Source organism: Anticarsia gemmatalis, chromosome 11 (assembly GCF_050436995.1).
Source record: "Anticarsia gemmatalis isolate Benzon Research Colony breed Stoneville strain chromosome 11, ilAntGemm2 primary, whole genome shotgun sequence".
NCBI classification, from domain to species: Eukaryota; Metazoa; Arthropoda; class Insecta; order Lepidoptera; family Erebidae; genus Anticarsia; species Anticarsia gemmatalis.
Window position 1 is genome coordinate 11,344,827 of NC_134755.1, and position 25,426 is coordinate 11,370,252.

The 25,426-nt window shown below is 32.7% G+C and overlaps 1 protein-coding gene across 1 annotated transcript in view; it reads right to left on the reverse strand.

The window, feature by feature from the left end:
• Positions 1-1,182: 1,182 nt before the first annotated feature.
• CCHa2 (neuropeptide CCHamide-2) overlaps positions 1,183-25,426 on the reverse strand; it is a 36,678-nt gene continuing 12,434 nt past the window's right edge. The window contains exons 2-6 of the mRNA XM_076119935.1: positions 24,163-24,240; positions 8,096-8,166; positions 3,799-3,931; positions 2,500-2,573; positions 1,183-2,096 (exon numbers count right to left, since the gene is read on the reverse strand). Of these exons, the coding sequence (XP_075976050.1) occupies positions 2,037-2,096; positions 2,500-2,573; positions 3,799-3,931; positions 8,096-8,166; positions 24,163-24,232 (408 nt within the window). The 5' untranslated portion in view covers positions 24,233-24,240 and the 3' untranslated portion in view covers positions 1,183-2,036. The remainder of the gene's footprint in view (positions 2,097-2,499; positions 2,574-3,798; positions 3,932-8,095; positions 8,167-24,162; positions 24,241-25,426) is intronic.

Consider the following 25,426-nt stretch of genomic DNA (forward strand, 5'->3'; position numbering starts at 1 on the left):
GTTTTTAAACTCTCACGACTAGTACACATAATATTATAATGCAACGGGTCTTAAAATGAAAATTGAAGGCCACATCAGTCAGCCCGTGACCACGGTCGATGTTATTCGTTCGAAACGTCGGGTGAACAGTTTTTTTCAATCGCGTTCAAGACCCGTTACATTTTAATATTATCATTATCTATCTCAAATTTCAAATGTAGGTATATCTCAAATTCAAATTTATATTCATTTTCAGATCATAAACTGTTCAAATTGTAGTCCAGGGTCATTATTTTGCCTCTTCGTATTTCGTGCTATTTAAACAAAAGGTTTTAGATTCAATGCATTTCTACTACGTTGCACTTAAAAAGCTTGAAACGGGCAATGTCATTTCTACTCGTACTAAAATATTTGAGATGTACGCTAATTATAATATAACTTCAGCAAGAAATATTCTTCGTTGCTAATTCAGTGGGTTTGGGAATCTTTATGACTACAGCATTATCTGACGATCAGTAATGGAGAAATGTTTTCTATACGACACCGCATTTGGCCAGCGTAATAGACTCAAGGCCTTTTTCATTTAGAACGAGACCTCTTGCCAAGTTGTCCTACGATCATCAATTCGATTTTTATTTTAGAGCTTTGTTTAAATATTGAAATGAATGGCACACACAAAAACGTTTATTTTGATTTTCATGTGTTTTGTGTATGCGACTTTTCGTTGGCATTCTGTTATCGTAAGAAACTTTTGTATTTGATATATTACAGTTATGTTGAGGCCAACTAAAACAAAGGCATTCTTCATTTTTTATCACAAAATTATATTGAACAACTCACCGAACTAATTGAAAGTCATTTTATTAACACATAGCTGACCCGCGCAACTTCGCTTGCGTCACATAAAAGAGAATGGGTCAAAATTTTCCCCGTTTTTTCACTGGTACTCTGTTCCTATTGGTAGTAGCGTGATGATATATAGCCTATAATCATCCTCGATAAATGGACTATCTAACACTGAAAGAATTTTTCAAATCGGACCAGTAGTTCCTGAGATTAGCGCTTTCAAACAAACAAACAAACAAACTCTTCAGCTTTATAATATTAGTATAGATCAGCGATTTTTGTCTGTAGACTAAAGGTTCTCATTTGCACAGGTGCACTTGGGGTATAAATAAAAGAAAACAGCGTTGCCACCAATTGTATGTATCTAACCATTTAATAAATACACAAAACATTCTTATTTCATAGAGACAGTCACTTTTCTACTATTATAAGTGTTCACCATTGTCCAGTGTTGATGGTAAACTTATGTTAACCACGAATATTTAATACAAAGATAGTTCAGGTACCGTAATACATTCTGATAAACTTAAAGAACAATTTTTCAACAAATTATATAGATTTCTTATATTTCGACCTGTTTTACCACTACAGAAAAATATATCCTTTTTTTAAGCCGCTATTGTCCCACTGCTGGGCAAGGGTCTCCTCCCTAGAGGAAGGGGTTAGGCCTTGGAGTCCACCACACTGACCAAGTGCGGGTTGGAGACTTAATGTAGATACAGATTCCTATAAGTCATTTATGTATTGAATAGGATATCTGCTACTAATCTGTTAGTGGTAAAACAGATTTATAAACTTTAGAAATAGTAACCCAGCCTTTCGAAAGAAACAGTTAGATATTCAAGTTATATATTGGGAATAATTGACAAGATATTTATATCATAACGTACCTACTGTAAAAGATAACATCTTAATTTGAATAACGTGAAATAAGCTTGATTTTCATAGATTTTTTATATTATTTATTCTCTAAAGACACCTTAGGTGTAGAAATTCTATACATTGAGATATATTTTGGATATATTTTAATGAGTTTTCTAAACAATAATAAAATCAAATGCAAGTATGAAGTCACATTTAATTTAATATATTTTTAATGTTACATCGAGAGATTATTTTCATGTTATTTGTGAGAAAATCGAGCTTACTGTAGGTACTTAGTTTGTAAGATAGTTGTAATATGTCAAATAAGTTATTGTATTGTATGTAATTTACAGATTTTCAGTGTAGTAACCATCGTCGGTTTGCTGTGATCGCCTGTAGTAGTCCATCTGTGGGCAAAAACATACGTTAAACATTATGGAACTGTTCTTTTGCAGCATATGGTTAATTGAAAAAATGTTTTATACTACTACTCTCGTGGTCTCAACATTTAATCACAAAAAGATTCTAAACATCCAGGAATGTTAGCAATATCTTATTATGTACTGTACTATTTTAAAATAAATTAGCATTAAGATTAAAAATTCGACTCTCTCATTAGTTAGTTAGTAGTAGTTTCTCATTAGCTACAATTAGTTCTTCAGCATGTACGTACGAGGCAGCAGGAGAGAAGCCTCCTACTGCCCTCATCCTATCTCCTAATTAATTCACAATGACACTGCACTGTCTCACCGATGCAACTGGTCATAAATTTAGACTGGCTTTACACAGTGTGAGGTGAATAATTCTTACCAAGTGCTTGAAGATGTTCCTAAGTTTCATCTTCATTACCTCCCTGGCGGCCACGTCGTCTCGGTCGTATACACCTAGGACAATCACGTATTTATTATTATGATGTGCTGTAATAATTGGGAGTACTTCAACAGTTGAAGAACTGTTGTAGAACGCATGGAAATGTAATGACGTGGGATGGCAAGATTGCGTTTAGTAGCTAGGAATGGAAATGAAGTCAAGTCAATTATAACAAGATATTAGAACTGAATAGCTGTTTGTTTAAGAGGTAAAGATTAGTGTTACCTAATCTAATTAAGACATATTAATGTTAAATAAAGTCATGAACCTATACTAAGAATTAAACAATATAGTTTTGAATGCGTAATGTATTGAAACTCAAAAAAAAGTAACTTATATATATACAGTACCCTAGAGCCTTCAATAACTATGATCATTTACATTGGCCAGCGTGCATTTCAGATGATTCAGACATTATGAGCAGATTTTACACCTAATGGACATCATTCATTAAATTTATCAGAACATCTTAATATATAATAATGTCAGGTATCAAAAACCTGCTATATGTTTTAACTAGAGCCATCTTTTGTATAAACTTCGCACAACACACAGATCACGGAAGGCGTACTTGATTTACATCAACTAGCTAGTTAGTTCGTTAGTCTATTGTGTAGTGAGGTATTAAAACTTCGCCTCACTACGAGTTACTATCAAGAACTTGCTTCATTAGCCTTTTGATTTTGACATCCTTTATTCATATACTGTGTGAGGTATTGAAGTTTTACACATATTGCTTCAAGAACTATATGATTTTGTTGGTTTGCTGATTTAAAATTATAAGTTTTCATTGCTTTTTAGTTTATTTTAGTAATATAATGAGTTTCTTTTGAGGGGTATTGGATACGCGTTGTAATAGTTTTACACCTACGAAGGCTATTTGCTTTCAGCTCATCCGGAATAGATATTCATTTTACTCAACCTGTTTATTTTAAAAGTTGTTTTGAGTATTTACGCAACCTACTTTTTCATGCTTTAGCCAAAAACTTCTTCATAGTTTAAAATTTCAACGTAATTATTTAACAAATATAGCGCCTATGAACTAAAGCTCCATAAATACATAAAAAAACCGTAATTAGGTTTCAAAAAGACCCTTGCTAAGAACATGTATTGTGTGTCTATTATTTCTCATGATCCCACAAGGTGAACAGCACAGGCAATTAACGTTACAAAAAGTTGTATTGTAACTTACAACAGAATTTTGTACCGAAATGACTTCCTAAAGCTAGTGGTCCTTACCTCCATCCCTGATAGGTATGATGTCATCACCAGAAGGCAGAACGCCGCTGTATCCAGAGTGAGGGTACACGGGGTGAGGAGGCGTCTCCTCCTGACCCAGCTGGTGACGGGCCATCAGGTCCTGGCTTGATAGCTGGTGACAAAATATTCATATTTATTACTCCTACATTACGGATACCCTTGCCCAGCAGTGAGACATTAATGGGTTATTTTTTTTTTACTAGTCGGAATGAAAATCAATTTTTGTATGCGGTAGTGTAGTGTTATAATGAGTGGTCGTTTCCATATTTTTACTTTGATGGAAGTTAACACTAAAAATCTGGTCACGGTCAGAGACAAATGTAGAAAACACAAAAGAGAAAGGTAAGGTTCGTAACTGCTACGTCCTTTGGTATCTGTCTACAGCCATGGGAATGCCTTATTTCCACGTTCAAGTGTGTACAGCGTTAATACCTAGTATTTCAACTACTGAATTAGAAATAATCGTTTATTACTATTAAAACCGTAGAACCTAATTGGCCGAAATATAATCTTAGACTTCAAACAATAATTTAATATCTCAAAATTATTCAGAAAATGGTCACTCATCCTTGAAACCTTTAAAGGTTAAAAGTTATTTTATCTAAACATCTAAATATCAAACAAAAACATTTTAAAACTACACAACCATTTTAAAATACGTCAAAATTAACCTCTTTACAAAGGAAGTTTAGTTAGAACAAAACAATCATCTAATGAGGCCAACTAATTACTAATATTTTAGTTAAAAGCCCCCGGACGGACATACCTCAGAACTTTGAACCAACTTGACTTAGTAATTAGAAAATATGACTATAAAGGCGCGTTTACACTAGTGTTGAGGAGGATATACAAGAGGCATTTTTCCTTAATGACTCAAAAATGTTGAAGCAGCTCAATATTTTTATGCTTGCTCTTACGTGAACTGTAGGCAGAAGGGAAAGGAAGGGGGAGCTCATGTCTAATTAATAACAGCCGCACCTATCGATCTCTGAGGTTAAGCTACGCTCGTCGAGGTTGTTCTGTAGATGGGTGATCATCTTATACATATCGAGTACCTCCGTGTTTCGAGAGGCGTAAAATTCTGGATCTCGGTTGTAATTTTCCGAGATCTTTGACAGTCGTTAACAGTAGCCAGAAGCTTGAAAGTCTGACCACCAGTCCTACCGATGGGTATCGTGTTATAACCTAGGTAACTGGGTTGTGGAAGTCCGATAGACAGTCGCTCTCTATGTAAAATCACTTATGTATCTCAGTAGACAACAATTTGAAAGCCGCTATGTTGTACATTGTTTCCTATCTTAGATATACAATGATTAACACGTTACATCAAAGCAGCAATGTACTAAATAGTGCCTATCAATTCGTCGTACACTAGTTGTCAAATATGATACATAATACGAACGCAGAACAAACTACTGCTTGTACAAACTCATTAAAATTTGATGTTTCATAACACTAGTTTACACTGAGGTGGTCGTTTCGATTGTGGTCGTTACTAGTCGATGTGTGGTCGTAATCCCCTTCATTAAGAGATGGTCGCACGCTATGTGGTAGTTTTTAATGTGGTATAATCACGGCTTTATATGATATTGATGCGTAGTGTAGTGAAACTAATGGATTGTAAAAAGTAATAGTGATCTCATTTCTATTTCTATATAAAATCTCATTTTTATTGGGATATTTTGCATTAGCATGTTTTAAAATAAATAGTATGGGATCGGAATGTTAAAGATAGTATAGGAGTTTATGATGCATAAGCTGATTAATTTTAACGAAGTATTTTAAGTATTTATGTTACCAAAGTCATATAAAATAATATAAAAATAATATATGAGAGTCGTTTAACATTTTTTTTTTCAATTTATCATGATTTTTGATTCATCTGCTTTCAAAGTATCACACTAAGCCGACTTTGTGTTTATTTTGCATACTCTTTTAGTATATAGGAACACAGAAATCCAAGGCAACAAAATCTAACTTTAAGGGGTATAGTGTATACTACTCATTATAATGCGGTCATCGAAAGGATGGCTAGTGGACCCCTAATTAAAACTCTCAACTATTTCGGTAAAACTATAAAGTTTCCGGGTAACAAAGTATGCGATAAATTATTTAAGAATAATATTATCATGTTGCTTACAATAAATATTATTACACTTTATTAATTTCTGGCTTTAATTAAACCACAGTAATTTTATGCTTTAATATTATAGAGATAGGAAATAGAAAATATACATAAATATTATTTTCAACTTAACCTTACGTGTGTTACATACCAAGGTGTAGTCTAGTTCGAAATATAATGTTAGTCAAATGTAATAGAGGCGAGTGTATTGTCTAATACAAGGGCTACAATTGGGAATATTCTCATCTGAATGAGAAAAACTTTCCGCAAACGAATTTATAGTTACTGACAGGCTCATTGAGAAGAACCCGCTAAACCTGTGCCGTCTGGTTTCTGAGTACATTTAGCGGTAGTTTATCTATTCAGTAGCGTTTAAACTCATATAAAAATACGCTAAACTACCGCTAAATGTACCTCAGAAATCGGGGGTAAGTCACTCTTTTAAATAGTAGTAGTATTTTATATTACAACTAGCTGACCCGCGCAACTTCGCTTGCGTCACGTAAGAGAGAATGAGTCATCATTTTCCCCGTTTTTGTAACATTTTTCGTTACTACTCCGCTCCTAATGGTCGTAACGTGATGATATATAGCCTATTGCTTTCCTCGATAAATGGGCTATCTAACAGTGAAAGAATTTTTCAAATCGGACCAGTAGTTCCTGAGATTAGCGCGTTCAAACAAACAAACAAACAAACTCTTCTGCTTTATAATATTAGTATAGATTTTAACGATATCGTTAACTGCTTTATCAACAAACAAATAACATGATACTGTAAACATTACTGCATTGTTTATACTTCGGTCACAAATGGATGTATCAATCTTTGAGACCACACACACATCGATATTTTATGGGAAGACAATACTTTTCCATACAACATGGGTCTTTTATAAATGAATGCTATTAAAGTAGTTTTACGTATATTTTTGTAATAAAACATGCCTACTACTATATGTATATGAGTAGTAGATTATGCTTACGCTCTGGTTTTTATTTTTTTGAGAAACACCAAGGAAATTAGTTATTAAAATCATTGCATAAGTTATGTTTTATTGCATATTAAATACTTAACCAGAAGACGATACAAAACAAGACGGACAACTGTAGTGGAAAAAGATATGACTGGTTGTGAAGTTTCTGAAGACGATGTCCAGGACAGAGCGAAGTGGAGGGGTGAGTTATGGAAAGGTGACCAACTACCATATTGGATTGATAGCATGGAAGTGAAAAAGATAACCAAGCCTAGCCAGGCGTCTGCGTGTTCACCAAAATCCGACATTTTGGTAAAGAATAATAAATACTTTAACTAGATATTTCATGCCTGTATACCTCATCGGTAATTGCTTAACGATAAAATGTTCATGAATCTATTTAACGACTTCGCAACGGTTAATGGCATGTCTGTAGAATTCAGAATATTTTCTGATAAAATTCCGCAGAGAACGTGTTAAAATTACAATTTTCTAAATTAAAATTAATTGACGCTCGTAAACGGTGCAATATGCATGCGTGAACTTTTTATTACTGTACTTTTTCTTTTAGTTTCTAATTAAGTTTTTACTGTAGATATTTCCACTGAAGTGTCGATCTCTCATTTATATTTTTACATGGAAATTCGTGTAATAATTAATAACGGTCTTGCACTGTATATTTAAAAGTCACTGGTCTCCTCCCAAATGGGTAGTGTTAGGCCAAGTCCACCACGCTGGTCAATTATAATATTAATGAAAACTAAATTAATTTACTACACTTTTATTATGAAGAACACCAGAAAAAAACCCATTTCTACTATAAGAACTTTGAAGATTTTGACTTTAAAGGATTTTATCTTTTGTATTGGAGAAGAAAAAAAACAAAGTTATGGGACTTTTTGGAGTAATCTCCGCTTAAGAATCGCCGCAGATTTATTTATTTAAGCTTGAATTATGGTGACACCTTGCGGCGACAATACATACAATCATTTTAATATCCATGTTTTAAGCTAAAGGAAAATTAATGTCTATGAGATATGCATAATCGTAAGTTCAAAAAAAAATCCTCTGAAACTTTTAAAGAAGAAAGAAACGATATGTAGGCATAATTTCACACCAAAATTTTGATGTACTTATAAAATCAGTTATAGTTATTGAATAACTTATAGTTACTTACATCCATGGAGGTGTCGCCGGATCTCTTGCCGTGCCCGCCGAAGCACGAGTGCCCGAAGGCGGAGCAGCCGCCTGGTGACAAAATATACGTCATAAGTTTGTATATAATATAATATGTATTTACTAGCTGACCCGGCAAACGTTGTTTGGCCATAAAAAAAAATTAAAAAAAGTGTCACTTAGGGGCATGAAAAATAGATGTTGGCCGATTCTCAGTCCTACTCAATATGCTCACAAAATTTCATGAGAATCGGTCAAGCCGTTTCGGAGGAGGATGGCAACGAAGACTGTGACACGAGAATTTCATATATTAGATTAAGATTAGGACCTGTTTTATAGTTTATTAATAAGTGTAAGATAATTGCTTGATATTGTTTGACATTGAATGTTTTTTTTATTATTTATTATTGATTTGTTGTTTTATACCATTTCTCTGTTAAAACTTATTGGTTGATATAAACGCTAAGTGATTAAACCCGTTTACATTAATAAAGAAACCATAGTTCTGATAAAGTGATAGTAAATGTATGCTATATATTGCCAATACAAAATTGCTGATACCGAACCTAATTACCATTTAAAATTTACTTCATAGACTAATAGATGTCGTAGCAGAACTTCGTAGCAACAGCGTAGCAATTTCGTAGAACGTAGCCGCGTCGCATTGCTACAAAGCTACACAGCATTTTTACTATATTTGAAAAATGGAAAACCTGAATCATTAACTTTACTTATAATAACAATTTAAACAAATAAAAACATACCTAGTTTACACTACGACATATGACGTCATCAGCTCAAATCAATTCGCGGAACGCACTCAAAAGGCTATAGAACACATTGAGGCTACGTTACAAAAGAACTGTGACGTTTTGTGTAACTGTCTGTCTACATTGTGTCTGTGTATTGTTGTAACATTGATAGTTTTTCATTTGACTTTGTTATTTACCAAGAATTAGGTCGCGTTTTGATGTCATACTTCAATTAGTAATATCAAATCGAATTGTGATATGACTATTACTAATGTGTTTAAATACGTTTCAATTTGGATCAATCTTATCACATGCATCATCACGCCTGTTTTACACGAAGAAGTATGAAATATTTAACGCCATTATATTATGGCACAGTACCAAACTCCAGGCTACCATCAAGTAATTTCCGAAATCTATTGGAAAATCCTAGTAAATGCTTTTCCGCCCCGGGCATCAAACACATTTGGATCAGCCTCCGCATATACTATCGCCGTGGTAACTATGTACATGCATATATCTGTTCAAATCACACTTATTATACAGTTCGTCTATTTCTTAAGTAACTTTCATCTATGGATAGTACCACAGGCCGTGAATCAGGCATAGAGCTCCCCTTTCATTTTTGGCAAGAAAATGACTTGTCTAAGATGACAAGAGAAGCTTTTCTCGTCTTTTTCCATGATGAAAACTTTGCCATACTTGGTACAGAACAAGCTATCAAATCACCATTGCCCTTTATGAAGTTTCTAATATTGTTGCACCGTACAAAAAACAAAAAAAAATATGATGTTTTGTTTTAAACCAGAAAATATCTCTTGAAAATTTGTTCGAGGTGACGTAAACAAAAAGTTCAATGCAATGAATAAATAAAGGTCTCTGCCCCCGATTTTGGAAAGGATTTGCGTGGGCGATACAATTTTCTTCTTACTCACAAATAACTTCATAGAACATCAATATATCTTTTTTAGCCTTTTATGTGTCCCTCTACTGGGCAAAGTCCTCCCCTATTCTAATATTAATATGTTTGTACGAACATATGTTATTGTAGATTCGATTGTATCCACATTTAATGATTTATAATAAATTTAAAAAAAAAATAACTATCATATTACTAAGCCGCTGTGATATTCCTAATTTATTTGTTTAGGTTAAGCAGCCCTTGATTCGGACATTCCGTGGAAAGGTAGACGCTTAGTAGTATTTGAGCTGAAAGCCTCTGGATTGGCACTTTAAATGTTATTTTTATTCACAGTTTTACGCATCCATTTCAATTCCTGTTAATCGACATTTTATACAACTAAAATGGTCTTTTCTCAAATCTAAATACATCCTAAACGATTGCTTGACCGACTACTTAGAGGCAATCAATGTAAAAATCTCTGTAAATATCAGTCGGAATACCGGCTGTACCGGTGTTCGGTTGAACGGTGAACCGAGGGCAAGCCGCGTTTGCATACACACCGGTTAAACCTTCGCTTGCTCTCTCGTATTTTAACGTTCAAAGTGTAGCCACTAGGAACGCGGATTGAGGTTTTAAATTTTTGTTTATTTGTTCAATTCAGTTCTATAAATAGTGAGTAAGGATCTCTGTATTATAAAGATTTACTGATTTAAAAATAAAATCAGTACCTATGCTTTAGGACTAAACGGGGTACTTAACGATATTTAGACCAAAAAGTAAAATATATTATGCGTAGTCTAGTATTGTCATTCTAACTTTATCAGGACGTAAAACTAAGTAAAAGGACAATGCAAGGGCTAATGGGAAATGGGAATCGGTAAAGAACTTTTTCAATTCAGGTGTCGAAAACACTGAATAACATTGTAAGCTGAAACACTGTGAAGCTAAAAAACGTATTTCAGAACAACAAATTAACCGCGACCAACTCAATTTCATTGCAGTTGTAACTAACAAACTCCTGTTGTTTAGAATAAACTACTAAAACAAAATTGTAAAAAGCGTTTAAATGTGGAAAAGTAATAGAAACAATGCTGTTAACAACAATAGCTGTTCGAAACAATCTCTATCATTCCAAGATAACTGATATATTCAAATACTTTGGTTAGTGAATTCGGTTATACGTGTAAAATGATTTCCTATTTCCTAACTACATTCATATTTATATATGTCTCGGGACAGTCTTTTCTGAGTTTTCTGTTAAACATTTCTCAGAAACTGTCCGGAGTTAGAGAGTTGACGTCGGGGAACACGTAAAGCCGTCGGTCCTACGCTTGACCTCTCGCTGGTCGTGTCGGTTTAGTCGTCCCACCGGGCTTTGAAAGTAGAGGGATAGACAGTGTATGTAGGTACATACACTGTCTATTCCCTCTACTTTCAAAGCAAAAAGGTTTGCCTTGAAGCCAAATCCTGCACCGGTGGCTGGTTTCAATGAAACTAGCCGCCGTAGCCGAATATCGGCCAGGAGAACATTATTATTTCATTTTGGACGACCACAAATAAATTTGTATAAAGAACTATGTATCAGACTACTGTTAAAAAATATGTCATAACAAAATGAATAGGTACTCGGTTTTAGAGGCTCCACAAGATCCTAGCGATAACACATTATGTATGGACGAAGTTTTTCATACAATCGCTCATTTTTATTATCTCCGTCTACATTATTGTTTCAGTTTCATGTTTAAATCCGATTCCTTTCTTTACAGTTTTATGTGCAATTTAAAATACTTCTGTAGCTTTTAAATTTCAGTGTGATTGGGGTCGGAAAGTAGTGTTTGCGTTTAGCATCTGTTTTAAATAATAAAATCTACTTATTTATTGAACAAGTCATTGCGGTTAAGGAGCGACATTATTTACTTTATTATTAACTAACCCGCGCAACTTCGCTTGCGTTACATAAGCGTTAAAAAAAATCCCGTTTTTGTAACATTTTTCACTGGTACTCTGCTCATTATGGTCGTAGCGCGATGATATGATTTTTCAAATCGGACCAGTAGTTCCTGAGATTAGCGCGTTCAAACAAACAAACAAACTCTTCAGCTTTATAATATTAGTATAGATATCTCATAATTAATACTGTACATGGAATGTAAGGTGGTAAGCCTAATATGTACATTACACCACGGGTTGGAGATCCCTTTAAGCAGTGGGACATTAATTCTCCCACTGCTGGGCAAGGCTGTCCCACCCGTAATAGGCCTTGAGTCTAGCTCTGAAGACTCATATAGCAAGTAACTTAGAGTTTCAAACTCAATGGTTAAACAACTCACTTATCGTCAAACAAGTCTAATGCTAAAACAACAAGCTAATCCGTAGTCCGACTGAGTGATGACGTCACAGTCACAGGTCATGACGTGTGTACTATGACGTCACTGATAGGATTACACTAACGAACTGATATACGAGACTTAAGCTGCGGTGCTAATGATCGCGATTAGCGAGTCTGCAGTCACATGTATGCTGTTTCGTAATATTTTGTTAGTTTGCAGCGATCTGCTAAATTATTGATCCATTTCCATTAAAGATTAATTAGCTACATTCTGGCTGCTTAGCGAAAGAAAAGCATTGACTAGATTACAAAAAGTCAATTTACAAAGTTATCATTTCAACTGCAGCCTTTTTTGGGAGTTTCAAACTGTGTTTTGGACTGCGTCAGTGTTTAAAAAGAACCATTAGCACCACCAGCGGAAATATTCCAGGACTTATAAAAAACAAATAAAGGAATCCAATAAAGCTATTATTTTTAAAGATCTCCAATTGTGGTGAGCAATAACGAAAAATAAAAAATTGTGTATAAAATAGTTTAAAAGAATTGTTTTAAAAAAGCTGTTGACTGGTAAAAAGGTTTATTCAATATATTATATGAATTATTGTATTATTGTTTTTGGTGTTTTACAAATATCCCTGCATAGCTTTTTGTATAAAGATATCCGTTCAAAATAATTGGTGACGTCATTAAAATTACGTCACCAGTCTCACCGCTCTTAACTTAACCCTCAAATAGTGTAACTGGTAGTTTGTGATCTGTTGCATAATTCATTGAGCCGGGATTCCTCACTATTCGTTACCGGCTTAGCCGCGACGATTTGTTCAGTACATACGGCTTGTTGCGTAGTTTAAGGGTTAAAAATGTATAGAGACGTCATGATTTAGTTGTGAATGGAATTGTATGATGTTGAATGGTTAGGTTTGAATGGTTTTTGGTAGTTTGGTGGTTTTTAAAGCAAGTGATGTGGTTTTTAAGTAGTCTGATTAAAATAATGACTGGAAAAAGTTTGCTCTTTTCTGTATATGCAAGACGTATTCTATGAAACTGCAAAATTCTAAAAACATAAGCATTGCAGTCTCTTAAAATTTGCCAGAACGTCGAAATATCTTGCAACCCAACTTTTTATATGGTGGTCGTAAACCTAACAGTAATGGGTAAAAAAATGTAATGCTTTTTTAATTCTTAATTCTATTTTAGATTAACATGAATTTAAGAATGATTTCAGAACAAAAGACCTTTCTACAGCCTAAAAGCTAGTTAGCGGTAATTACATTTCATGTTAGCAATAAACGTCTCAAGACAATATCGATTATATACAGTTCCAAGACTTCCTTCTTAATCCTGTTTCAGTGTAATTTATGTTAGAAATTAAATTAAATCCCATTAGGATGGATACGGTGTGAAAACAATTAAACAAAAGTGTCCTATACACGCACACACACAAAGTATCACACACACAATAACCACTCTTGAACACACACAATACACACATGCTTAACTTCTTTATATTATTATACAATACGCCTACACATGTTCGTGTGTGTGGGTGATTAAAATGAAGACGCAAACATCATTCTAAAGTGAAAAATGAAAATGTATGTATATTAGAATGTTCACTTTTCATATCAATTCATTAAGGATTTATTATATTTTAATCAATCTTCAAAACATATTTACTGCCAAAACTTAGTACCGCAATAAATAAATGACTATATTGTCTTCTAGATAAATTCATAGATAAAATTTCGCCTTATTTCTATAAGGGTAGGCAGAAACCAAAGAACATCATTACAAACAAAAAAAAATCTTAATAATATAATTACAAACTGCCCTTGGCGACCGCTGGTTACGTACTACGCACTTGACCGTAATGTTAGGCATTGCCGATTTTAAGGTTGTCTCGAAAACTATTCTTCTAATCTGGTAATTCTCTTAAATGATACGATCATAATATAAGAAGCATCGGCTTTCAAATAAAGCACAAACAGAACGCCTAAATCTAATTTGTCAGATATAGTAGTGTATTTACAAACTAAACAAATTCAGAACTTAATCGTGGTTTTGTTCAACAAAAACGAACACACCCTTCAACTGTTTCAATTTAAATTAAACAACTGTATTCGTAAAGTTTTTGTTCATTTCACATTATTATCAACACATTCGGATATATCCAATATGACTAAAAACATTAATTACACATTTGAAATTACATTTTGAATTAGCAAAAAATGGAATATAATTTTCCGATAGAAACATGAAACTATTCCCATAAACTTGAAATAAACCTCATAGTACGAGATCCGACCGCGTGATTTATACGTTCACCTGTTTGATTGATGAAATATAATTTTTATCGATATTTATAACTAAACCAATGCAGATCCGCAAAGGTGGCCATCCAAATTTGGCCGCAATTAATTTTAATTAAAATGTAATTAATTATTTATTGTTGAACAATTACGTTCACTTGTTATTGTTAAAAAATATATTTCATTAGAAAGAAATATACCTGAGATACCGAGAAAGGTCAAGGTGCCATCCCTCACTTGGCCGCAACCTAATGTCAGCCAGGTGTAAACAGGTATAATTTTGTTAAATATATACGTTCATAATGTATTATCATGTTATACATACCAAATTGAAGATTAATTCTTTCCCTACATGATGAGATATAGGTGCCTATGCAAAAATGCCCGCAAATAGTGACTGCCAACGATTAAAGATAAATAAAAGCGAGAAAAACTTAAGATAAACACCGCATGTCGAATAAAGATAGAGCATGCCAGCTGCTTGTCGTTTTCATGCTACTGCGCATGCGTCCATAGATAAGACTAAATACCGTACTGAATATTGCAATCACGTGTTTTTGACAGTCTTATGCGCCACGTTGTGTTTTTTCAAGTCCAAAATTATAAAACTTTGTTAATATTAATATTGATATATTTCATTCTTAACGTTATTAAAACGTAAGAATAAAATGAAGAAGTGTTTTTTGTTGTGTTACGAAAAGATACAATATCGTAAACCGACGTGACACATCTAAGCCACCAATGTATATTAAATTAAAAAAAAATGTATTTTAATGAACTATTTTTACAGCATATTATTTTTGAGCAGTGATAGCCGAGTGGTATATATGTAAGTTGACGAAGGTTCGAATCCGAGGCAACACACCAATGACTTTTCGAAGTTATGTGTGTATTAGAAATAATTATCACATGCTCCAACGGTAAAACGGTGAAGATAAATCTTATTTCTTTTTAATGAACATAATATAGGCGATGCCTTCATACAAAATACATACATACATACATGCAAATAATATGCTGTAAAAATAGTTCATTAAAATACATTTTTTTTTAATTTAATATACATTGGTGGCTTAGATGTGTCACGTCGATTTACGATATTGTCGAAGCACAACATTTCTGAGAAGAGTACTTCGAAGTTAACTGCTATCGACCTAGCATTATTGTCGAAGGAGTATGTCGTCGAAGTCGCATTGTTTCTTATTTAAGTTATGTCGAAGAAATGGTTTGTCGGTGTACAATAGTGTCTGAGACTAGGTATATCGAACTCTAGTATTGTCTAAATTAAAACGCATCGGAGTGCCATTTTGTCGGAGTAGAGTAGTGTCGTACAAGAATTTGTCGAAGTTCAGTTTTGTAGTCTTTTCGTAACACAACAAAAAACACTTCTTCATTTTATTCTTACGTTTTAATAACGTTAAGAATGAAATATATCAATATTAATATTAACAAAGTTTTATAATTTTGGACTTGAAAAAACACAACGTGGCGCATAAGACTGTCAAAAACACGTGATTGCAATATTCAGTACGGTATTTAGTCTTATCTATGGACGCATGCGCAGTAGCATGAAAACGACAAGCAGCTGGCATGCTCTATCTTTATTCGACATGCGGTGTTTATCTTAAGTTTTTCTCGCTTTTATTTATCTTTAATCGTTGGCAGTTACTATTTGCGGGCATTTTTGCATAGGCACCTATATCTCATCATGTAGGGAAAGAATTAATCTTCAATTTGGTATGTATAACATGATAATACATTATGAACGTATATATTTAACAAAATTATACCTGTTTACACCTGGCTGACATTAGGTTGCGGCCAAGTGAGGGATGGCACCTTGACCTTTCTCGGTATCTCAGGTATATTTCTTTCTAATGAAATATATTTTTTAACAATAACAAGTGAACGTAATTGTTCAACAATAAATAATTAATTACATTTTAATTAAAATTAATTGCAGCCAAATTTGGATGGCCACCTTTGCGGATCTGCATTGGTTTAGTTATAAATATCGATAAAAATTATATTTCATCAATCAAACATGTGAACGTATAAATCACGCGGTCGGATCTTAGACTATCAGTGTTTTATTATCTTAAATCATCATAACTGTATTAGCGTCCGCCTAAATTAAGTTAAAAAGAAGAAATGCTTGAAATACTTTTAAGTGTACAAGGCATCATATCTTTGTGTTAACTTTCTTTTTGTCTAATTATTTTAACTAATTATTTAACTTTAAAAGTAGGATTGACGACTGACAGCCCTTTTTTACTCAGTCGTACTTAGTAACACATTTAAAGCACATAAAATAATTAATTTAACCCAACACAAAAAAGTAATTTTACTTGGACATTTCGTTATATTAAAAAAATGTTATAATAAAAAGATGTTCGTTTCATTTCTGTTAAAATTTTCAAGCTATTTTTTTAATATTTAGAATGTTCAAATTATAATAAACGCACTGATGCATAAAACTAAATTAAAATAATTTCTCCAATTCTTGATTATTTCTGTACATTCACAACAAGAAAAATACATTAAACATGTTCTCTAATTGCTTGCACACAACACATTCATATTCCTTTTTATGCAAATATTTTAACCGTCTTAATTTGCATTCTTCCCTGATGATAGTCGCAACTACTATACACGGAAAACAGTCACTGGGCAATTTAGTCAGTATGACTGACTGGCACCCTACTTAAGTCGCCTGAGTGACTCTTAGACTTGCTACACACAAATTCGGGGCCGCATTGACAATCCGGCAGTATTTTTCGATCTACTAAACCGACTTACTCCACTTGCTCGGTTTGTGCCGATTGGACTATTGGCTCAACAAATCCTTCAAATCTACAGTATTTGTAGGACAAGGAAGCCGACGACAGTACAAACTACTAGATACTTTAGATTGGTTTATGCCGATCGGGAAGTTCCATCGGATTCTGTGGTCACTATTCGGTTTTCATTCGGGCACGGCGATGTCGAGCGGCATTTTCCCAAACATTTATGGTTATTTTCAATTCGCCCAGCTAAGCCGACTCGTTTATATGAGTAGCCCGTAAAAGTGCAAAGTAAGTGATAGAGTTTGTTACCCTTTTATACATAAACTACTGAATATATTTTGACATACATATAGTTTTTAATCTGAATTAATACATAGTGCATCTTTCTCAGGATAATGTTACTCAGCCGTGAAACTAATTTTTCAAGACATTCATTATTATGTTAGTTAAAAGTTAAAAGTCATAATAGCTAAGAATACGTTGTTTTCTCTCGGGACGTACGCGGAGAGCATCTCGGAGTTGTTCAAAGTTGATTAAAAGTGTGTTACACGTACTCTATCTGTTGCTGCAAGTTATTTATGTTTGTTTGTAAGTGCAACGTGTTGCCAACTATGACATGTGATACTTTGTAGCCTTTTCAAGTTGGTGTTTGTTTTACCATAGGACTGCTTTTTTCTAGGGCTTATTCTAGGAAATTCTATAAGGGAGCTAGACACACTGTTTTTTAGGGATTTAAATAATTATCATAATTTTTTACGCCCTTTCTCTTGTGTAGGTTTTATTATTTATTTTTTACCGCAGTATACTAAGGCATTTTGTTCATGAATACGTTTCAGATAGAGATTTTATCGTTAACAATGTTATACTCCAGATAATGAAGATTTCTATCTTATCGATACCTAGAGCAAAATGTAAGTTTACCTAAACAAAGATTTTTATTCAAAACATATCTATATTACTGTAGCGTTAACATGAAATTTAACAAACACAAATATTCTTAAAATGGTTACTATACTTACTAAACTATATTTTAAATTATTATCTAGGTATTTCCTGAAAGGTCAATTTATCAATAAACTATGAGTGCTTCTAAGAACACATAATAATTTGTTAACTTAACCTATACAAAATACCATGCTAACTTTAACGTAACGTTTCCACCGATTTTGTTAATTAACAAGCTTAAGTGCGCCTGCCTGTCTATTATTATATTAATCCTACATAATTTTGTTTTATGGCTGTTTTGGGTAGCCACGAGCAAAAATGATAACCAACGTATTTTTAAAAATTTGAATCCGTAAGTAGCTTTGAACAAATAGCCGCAAATACACAAAGTTATAAAAAAACTAGTTTTGGTAAAAAAAATGCTATATTGTTTACACAATTTTTTTGCGTATTGCATAGAAATAACATACTTACTCACTTATGTGACGATATTTTAGCGGAACAGAGTGACGACTTTCGTGTCTAACTGTACCTATTGATTAGTGATTAAATTTAAACATTAAATTAAAAGCAAGTATAAAAATTCAGTATCTATTATTAAACTCATAATTATTAAGGCAATGAAAGTAAAAACCTTATTCCTTTAGAGATTTCTTTAAGAAATGTACTAAAATATCGTAAGTTTCGCAATCGGCGTTAATACAAATCTTGTTTGAAAACATAATTGTTGTTATCAAGTTTTAAGCAACAGATTGTCTGTTATCTGATAACTTGTAAATTAAAGGAAAGGGTTATGTTAACTATTAAACTATAGTCATACCATTATAGTTCCGAGAGGGAGTTTACAATTAAATTCTGAATTCTAGAAAGTATAGCAATTATAATATTTGCTACGTTAGAAATGAAATGACTGTATCTAATTATCTTCTTTGCTCTACTTTTTTGGGATTTTAATGTAATTACTTTTAAACTGAGCCACAACTATTTAAAATGTTAATCTAGTTTTCTAGTCTACATAAAAAAGGAGTGATGTAAAAAATACACTAGCAGTCGCGTTTGACAATAGAATTAGGCATTTAAACTAATTTTCAAAAATTATAAACTTTATTTAAAAGTGAATTTCTAAAACTAATTCTCAGTATTTCTAATTTGTAATGACGTGACTTTGTAAAAAGATTAAAATATAAAACTTTGTTTTTTTATTTGTTAATGTCAAAGGTTCAACAATACGTCTATGGTGTCCCTCCGAGTTTCTCAACTTTGCGGTTATCCACAAGTTTTCTCTTTGAACAATCCGATATTTCATTTTATTTCATAAATATTTGTCTTTGTTTCATTTTCATGGTGAATTGACGAAATATTTGGATGTCAAAATTGATGGAACGTAATTTTTTTAGGGGAGAGTTATAGATACTGTTGCGCGATTCTCTACAATCGCAACCATCGAGTATCGAGAGTTTGACATTTAAAATGTACAAAAATAGTTCCTACGGCGAACGCTAGAGACGCTGATAAAAGTTTCAATTCATACAACATTTCTCGATAGCTAGTCGTTTAAAAATAGTCGATAGTGGCAGAGAATCGCGCTACTGGTAAAAAAACCTAATATAATGGTCAAAAAATTACATCATCGTCTATTCTTTTACGAAAAATTGCATTACAACAAAAAATATTTAAACACCGACGTCATACCATTATCTACCTATTAAGTAATCAAATCAGTCGTCAGTTATTAAATATTAGTAAAAAAAAAAAAAAATCCACAAACAATATAATTCTCTAAACAGGTAAACGTACTCAAGCATTCATCCGAGATTGTCATCGATATAAGTGAAAACCTCTTTGGTGCTTCAAACTTTTTGAACAGCGAACGTAGTGTAAACATGTAACAGTATAAGATGAAGATTGCTCACGCATTTGTTGTTGTACGTGTACAAGTTATCAAACAATATGAGTTAAGTGTTAATAGAATTATTATAAGAGAAAAGATTATTGAGTTTTTCTATGAGGAAATCTTAGTAGCAAACAAGTTAGGACTCAAGGCTGGTAGATATGATTTAGTGATGGCCAGTTCCTCCATCGCCATATAGCTTTATTCGAGACATAAAAATTGTTTTTTTTTCCGTTTTGACAGATTATCCACATTTTTTGGTGTAATTTTTTTTATTGTGTCTTTCATTTTTATAGTTCAAATACTAGTTTCTACTCGTGACTTCGACTGCCTAAAAGATTTTCCGTGAACTTACCTTACGTTGCAATTTAGGTTGTAAACTATGTGTATCAAATTTCTATAAAATCTTTTAAGTAGTTTTTCCGTGAAAGAACAACAAACATACATCTGTCCTCACAAACTTTCGCAATTATAATATTAGTAGGATTTGGGAAATTATATAAACGTCATGTTATTAATAGCAATAGGTGTGTTTATTGTATTATCTAGTTATTGCTCTGTATAATTTTGAAGGTAAATATATGGTCTATTTAGAGCTTATGTCGTAACAGATATGGTAAACTAGTAAGCCCACGCTGTTTGCGAATGTGGCCTAGTTAGTGATTGACTATTACGAGATATTATGACGCAGCTAAGAGGAAATCGATAAATATGTCTAAATCGATAAAATATTTTTGTAACAAAAGTCTTGAAAAAATATTGAATCGAAATAACCAAGAGCAAGTATTTTACCTCAGAAAGCCTGACATTTCGGCGCTGGTTACGCTGGTCGCAGAATGACAATAATATTATATTTATGTAGGTAGATATTTCCATGTCAAGATGTGCTCTAATTTTTTTCTCAAAATGAAACTACGCATATGCTCCAGTACTGAGCGTTAAAGTCTAAAACGGTTCGTCTATAAAGATTTTTTAAAGTATTCGTTTAAACCCATTTTTTTTTTTTGGAAAATATATTCGAAAAAAATACTTACTAAAAACACTTTACTGTTTCAAAACTTTGTAAGTCAAGCTGTCAAAAATTGACAGAACAAAAGGGGCAGCCATTTTTTTATTAAAAAAAAAGAAAAGCGTTATAAAAAATACAAGTAGGGTGTCGTATCGTAATAAATAAATTCTCTGTGCGCATTCAATCGAAGACATTTATTCGCTATTCCACATTTGACATTATGATTTGACTGACATATTTCATCTTTCGTGAGAAAAACATATAGTTTTAGCGATGTCGTATTTCACTGAAATCCGAATCGGTTAACAACATTGATTTAGAATAACTATTAAATAATCAAAAAGAGAGAATCAAAAAGTAACAGCAAATGCATTAAATAACTATTAAATCATGCCGTAAGCTACCTTACACTTCTCCGAAATAATTACACTTTTTACCCCGGGAAATCTTTACTCGCGGAAGAAAATGCCAGCAGAAATTATGTTATAAAAATATCTCACAAAACCATATCAATCTGTGTATCAAATAAGTCCTGTATAAAATAAAATACTCATCTCCCATTACAAATCACACAACCCTAAATTATACAGATAATAAATTGAGAGCTCATTTAATTAAACGAAATGTTGCTCTTTAAACAAACTCGTTTTATATGTTTTGCGAGAACGATGTAAAAAGGATACAAAAAACAGTTTCGTATCACCTGTTCAAATTACATTATACGAAACACGTATTATCTTACAATGAGATTATATTTATTTAATATTCTATTATTTAAAAGCTTTAGGATGTTACTAAATTTTGCCCGCGACTTTGCTTGCTTCAGCATCATGATTTTTCCCAACCCAGCTTCTAGGCTTCTATATTAAAGGTACGTATTTTATTTTAAATTGCCCATGAAAATTCAACACTTATAGGTGCATATATATCTAGACATGTCCTATTATATGTACCGCTACAAACTCATGTATCTTCCAATAAAAGTATCCTTAGGGTCCGGTTAAACTATTCCGAAGATTACTTCTGATAAACAGAAAGACAGACAGACATGTCAAGGTATACCGTACTTGAGAATACGTAGTAAGTTTCTAATCATAGACAGGCACGTCAATTTCATATTTATATATCGAAAACTATTCAAATTCGAATTACGAACTCATTTTTACGTCAAAAAATGGCGACATATTTTATGTCAATAGCCAAACTTTTTTCAGAAATATTCTCATACAGTAAAGATACTGTCTGCCAGTGTCTCTTGGGCGCCATAAGCCAGTGAGAAACTTGGCTCATTTATGGTGAAACACCTTCAAGTTTAGATTGTGCCTGATGACGGATGACACTCATATTTTTGACAGCTTTTTCATAATTTATTTACGTTTCGTTTCCTTCCCTTTGCATATTATAACGTGAGTTGTGAGTGGGAATTTTAAGGGTTATTTTAAGTTTTTGTTGGAATTAGATAGAAGATTTTGTTAAAATGGAAAATAATATATTTGGTTTTTTGCGTTCTTATTAATTTTTGTACATATATTTTCTTTCAACTGGGCAAGACATACATAAAAAACCCAATTAAAATAAATTCACACTTTCGTTTAATATACTGTTTCGTAAAAACTACGTAATGAGGTTGTATATCATATTTGCACTAAAATAATGGCCACTATTCCACAAAAAAATATTAGAAACGCCACTAAAAAGTAAAAAGTTTTATTTTTCATAATAAAAATAAGGCTGGCTGTCATATTTTTAACGATTAACAGCCAGTCTAAATGCGATAACGCCAAAAAGTTTTATTAAATGAGTCATACCATTTAATTAGTGATGCAATTATTCACATGGAAATAGGCGCATTCACTATTGTCCAGTTTCGTAAATTATATTAACCAAATAATTGGTATCAATTTATTTGAGTGGGACATTATATTATAAAGTTAAAATTTAAAACGAATTTATTCCGCTTAAAGTTGAATGTGGCATTTGAAATTTAAAAATCGAATACATTAGTGCTGGGTGTTAGAACAAGAATTCTTTGCGCCTAAATCAACACATAGACCATAAATATGGTTTTAAGTGTTGCCACACGTGAAATAGTAAATTTATTTTCTTCTTGAGTTTTCACATTTGTTCAGGACTAGGCCTCAAGTTGGGTAACTTTGTACCAAGTTGTGTTAAGTTAAACAATTTAGTTTGCATAAGACTATCGGTAGTTAGGAATAAACATGTTTGTTTATTTTAAAGTTCTAGTGGTGTTATGAAATTATTAAACAACTATAGGAAAGGTATTATTGTTTAATATTGGTTTACCATATTGTTTGATATGTACTTAATTTCAAGACTTTTACTGAATAAATAAACGTTTACCTAACCTGACTACGTTTGACGCAGTGATTAACCGAATACTAACTCCGGGACTAATGTTTATGTGATGAGCACCAGTATCGGCTCTGAACCTGGTTGTCAATTTACCTATTCAACTATGTATTTAGAAGTTTATAAGTAGTGTTTACTAGTTACTTGGTTACCATATTTACAAGCTTTGTTTTTAATCAAATCGTATGTGAATTGTCTTCCAGACTTTGCAGCACTATGACGTCGTAACTCAAATTAGTCCTTTCTAAATCATCAAAATTTTTAACTTTACTCTAAAATACCTAAAATTCTTCAGTAAATTGAAACCACAAGGTATAATAGTTAACCCTTTCAAAAAGCGTTTGCATAAGTATCAAATTGGGGATCGTATCCCTTATCAGAACATACAAAGGGCTGGACCTACAGCCTTTTTGATTAAGCAAGTAATTCGCACTGGCCTGGAAGGGACCAATCGTTCATACAATTTGTGAAAAATATACGCTTGGTTTTGTAAAGTATATCATTTGTGTGCCGTGGTAAATAGAATTCGTGGAAATGTAGACATTCAACGTTTTATAGTAAAGTAAGGCTAACGTTTATAAAATGTAGATAAATCCTAACATTAAGGACAAAAATCTGTTAAAATAATATGATTATTATATGAAACGAACAGTTAATTATTAAAACAATGTCAATAACTTTTAATTTTTTTAATATCAGTGATAGGTATTTTTTTTTCTACATAATATCTATGCTGAAATGTGTTTTCTGTGTTGCGAGTATAATGTACTTACGTTTCGCGCTAACTCCGTGTGAGATGGCCAGAAGCGCGATGATGGCAACAGCAAGGTACATTTGAGCCATTGTTGAATCTAGAACAAAACAAAAATGCATTAGAAATTTTATAAATATCTAAAATATACTCGTTGTTGAATAAATTTCCTAAATTACCTATCATTAATAAATCAATATTGCAAATCATGGCAATCACCATAATTTAAAAATAAAAAAATATGTTACAAAAAGCCCGATATTCATAATTCATAAACCATAGTCGATTAGGGTCAGCGCAGACAGAGAGGAATAATCCTCGCGCGGTCTTGGGCATTTTCTTTACGGATCGCGTATGCTCGAGCATGCGCGCGACTTCGCGAGCCTGCATATGATGTTTAATGGTACACGTAAACATTCATGAGATGATACTAAACATATTAATTTTTCTTCGTCCATATTTTGTGTTCGATATGCAGGTACCTACTATGTATTAAAATCCTAAATAAATGACGTTCTCCCTCTTTAAACTCAGTGACAACATTGAAAGTACTCGTACGATGTCGGCGGCGACTCGATGCCGCGCTGGGATTCCCGCGTATCTTCGAGGACGTGCGAACATTTTTTGTCAGGGTCAAGAACTTATGCACTTTATTTTAATCATTTTAAAGTTGATTTTCAAGTGCGTTAATAAAATCCTCTCCGCCACGCTCCTTTCTGTCTGCGCTGACCCTAAGGCACATTGAAAATGTTTACGTTCTATATTTAAAACGCAACTACGCGGGAAATCTTAGTGAATACTTTTTATTTTGTTTGAAGCTTAGGGTTTCGGTAAATTATCGAAATATTTCTAATTTGAATCAAAGGGAACAACTGTTTTGTTTCCCATTGTTTATTTGTTAAGACGTTTGAATGTAATTTTCATTGTTAAAATAATAATGTCAAATAAATAGGCGTCTACGAAACTGTTGCTGTAAAGAAATTTTAACGGATCTTGAAATTATATAGAAATTCAACCATTCATAAATGTATTTGGATGTTCTCTATCGCTCTAATTTAGTCAACTTATTTATGGTCCTGTATAAATAGTTTTCAGAGTCTTCATCTAGCTAAATTATTATACTTATAAAAAAACAGATAATTTACAACAAGACACGTGTAACTTTGCCGTAAACAATAGAATAAAACTTGTAAATCAATAGTTTAACTGACAAAAATATACAAATGTGTTGCCAACCAAAAATAAAAAAGAAAACAATATTCAAAAACAGAACAGTACACACGAAA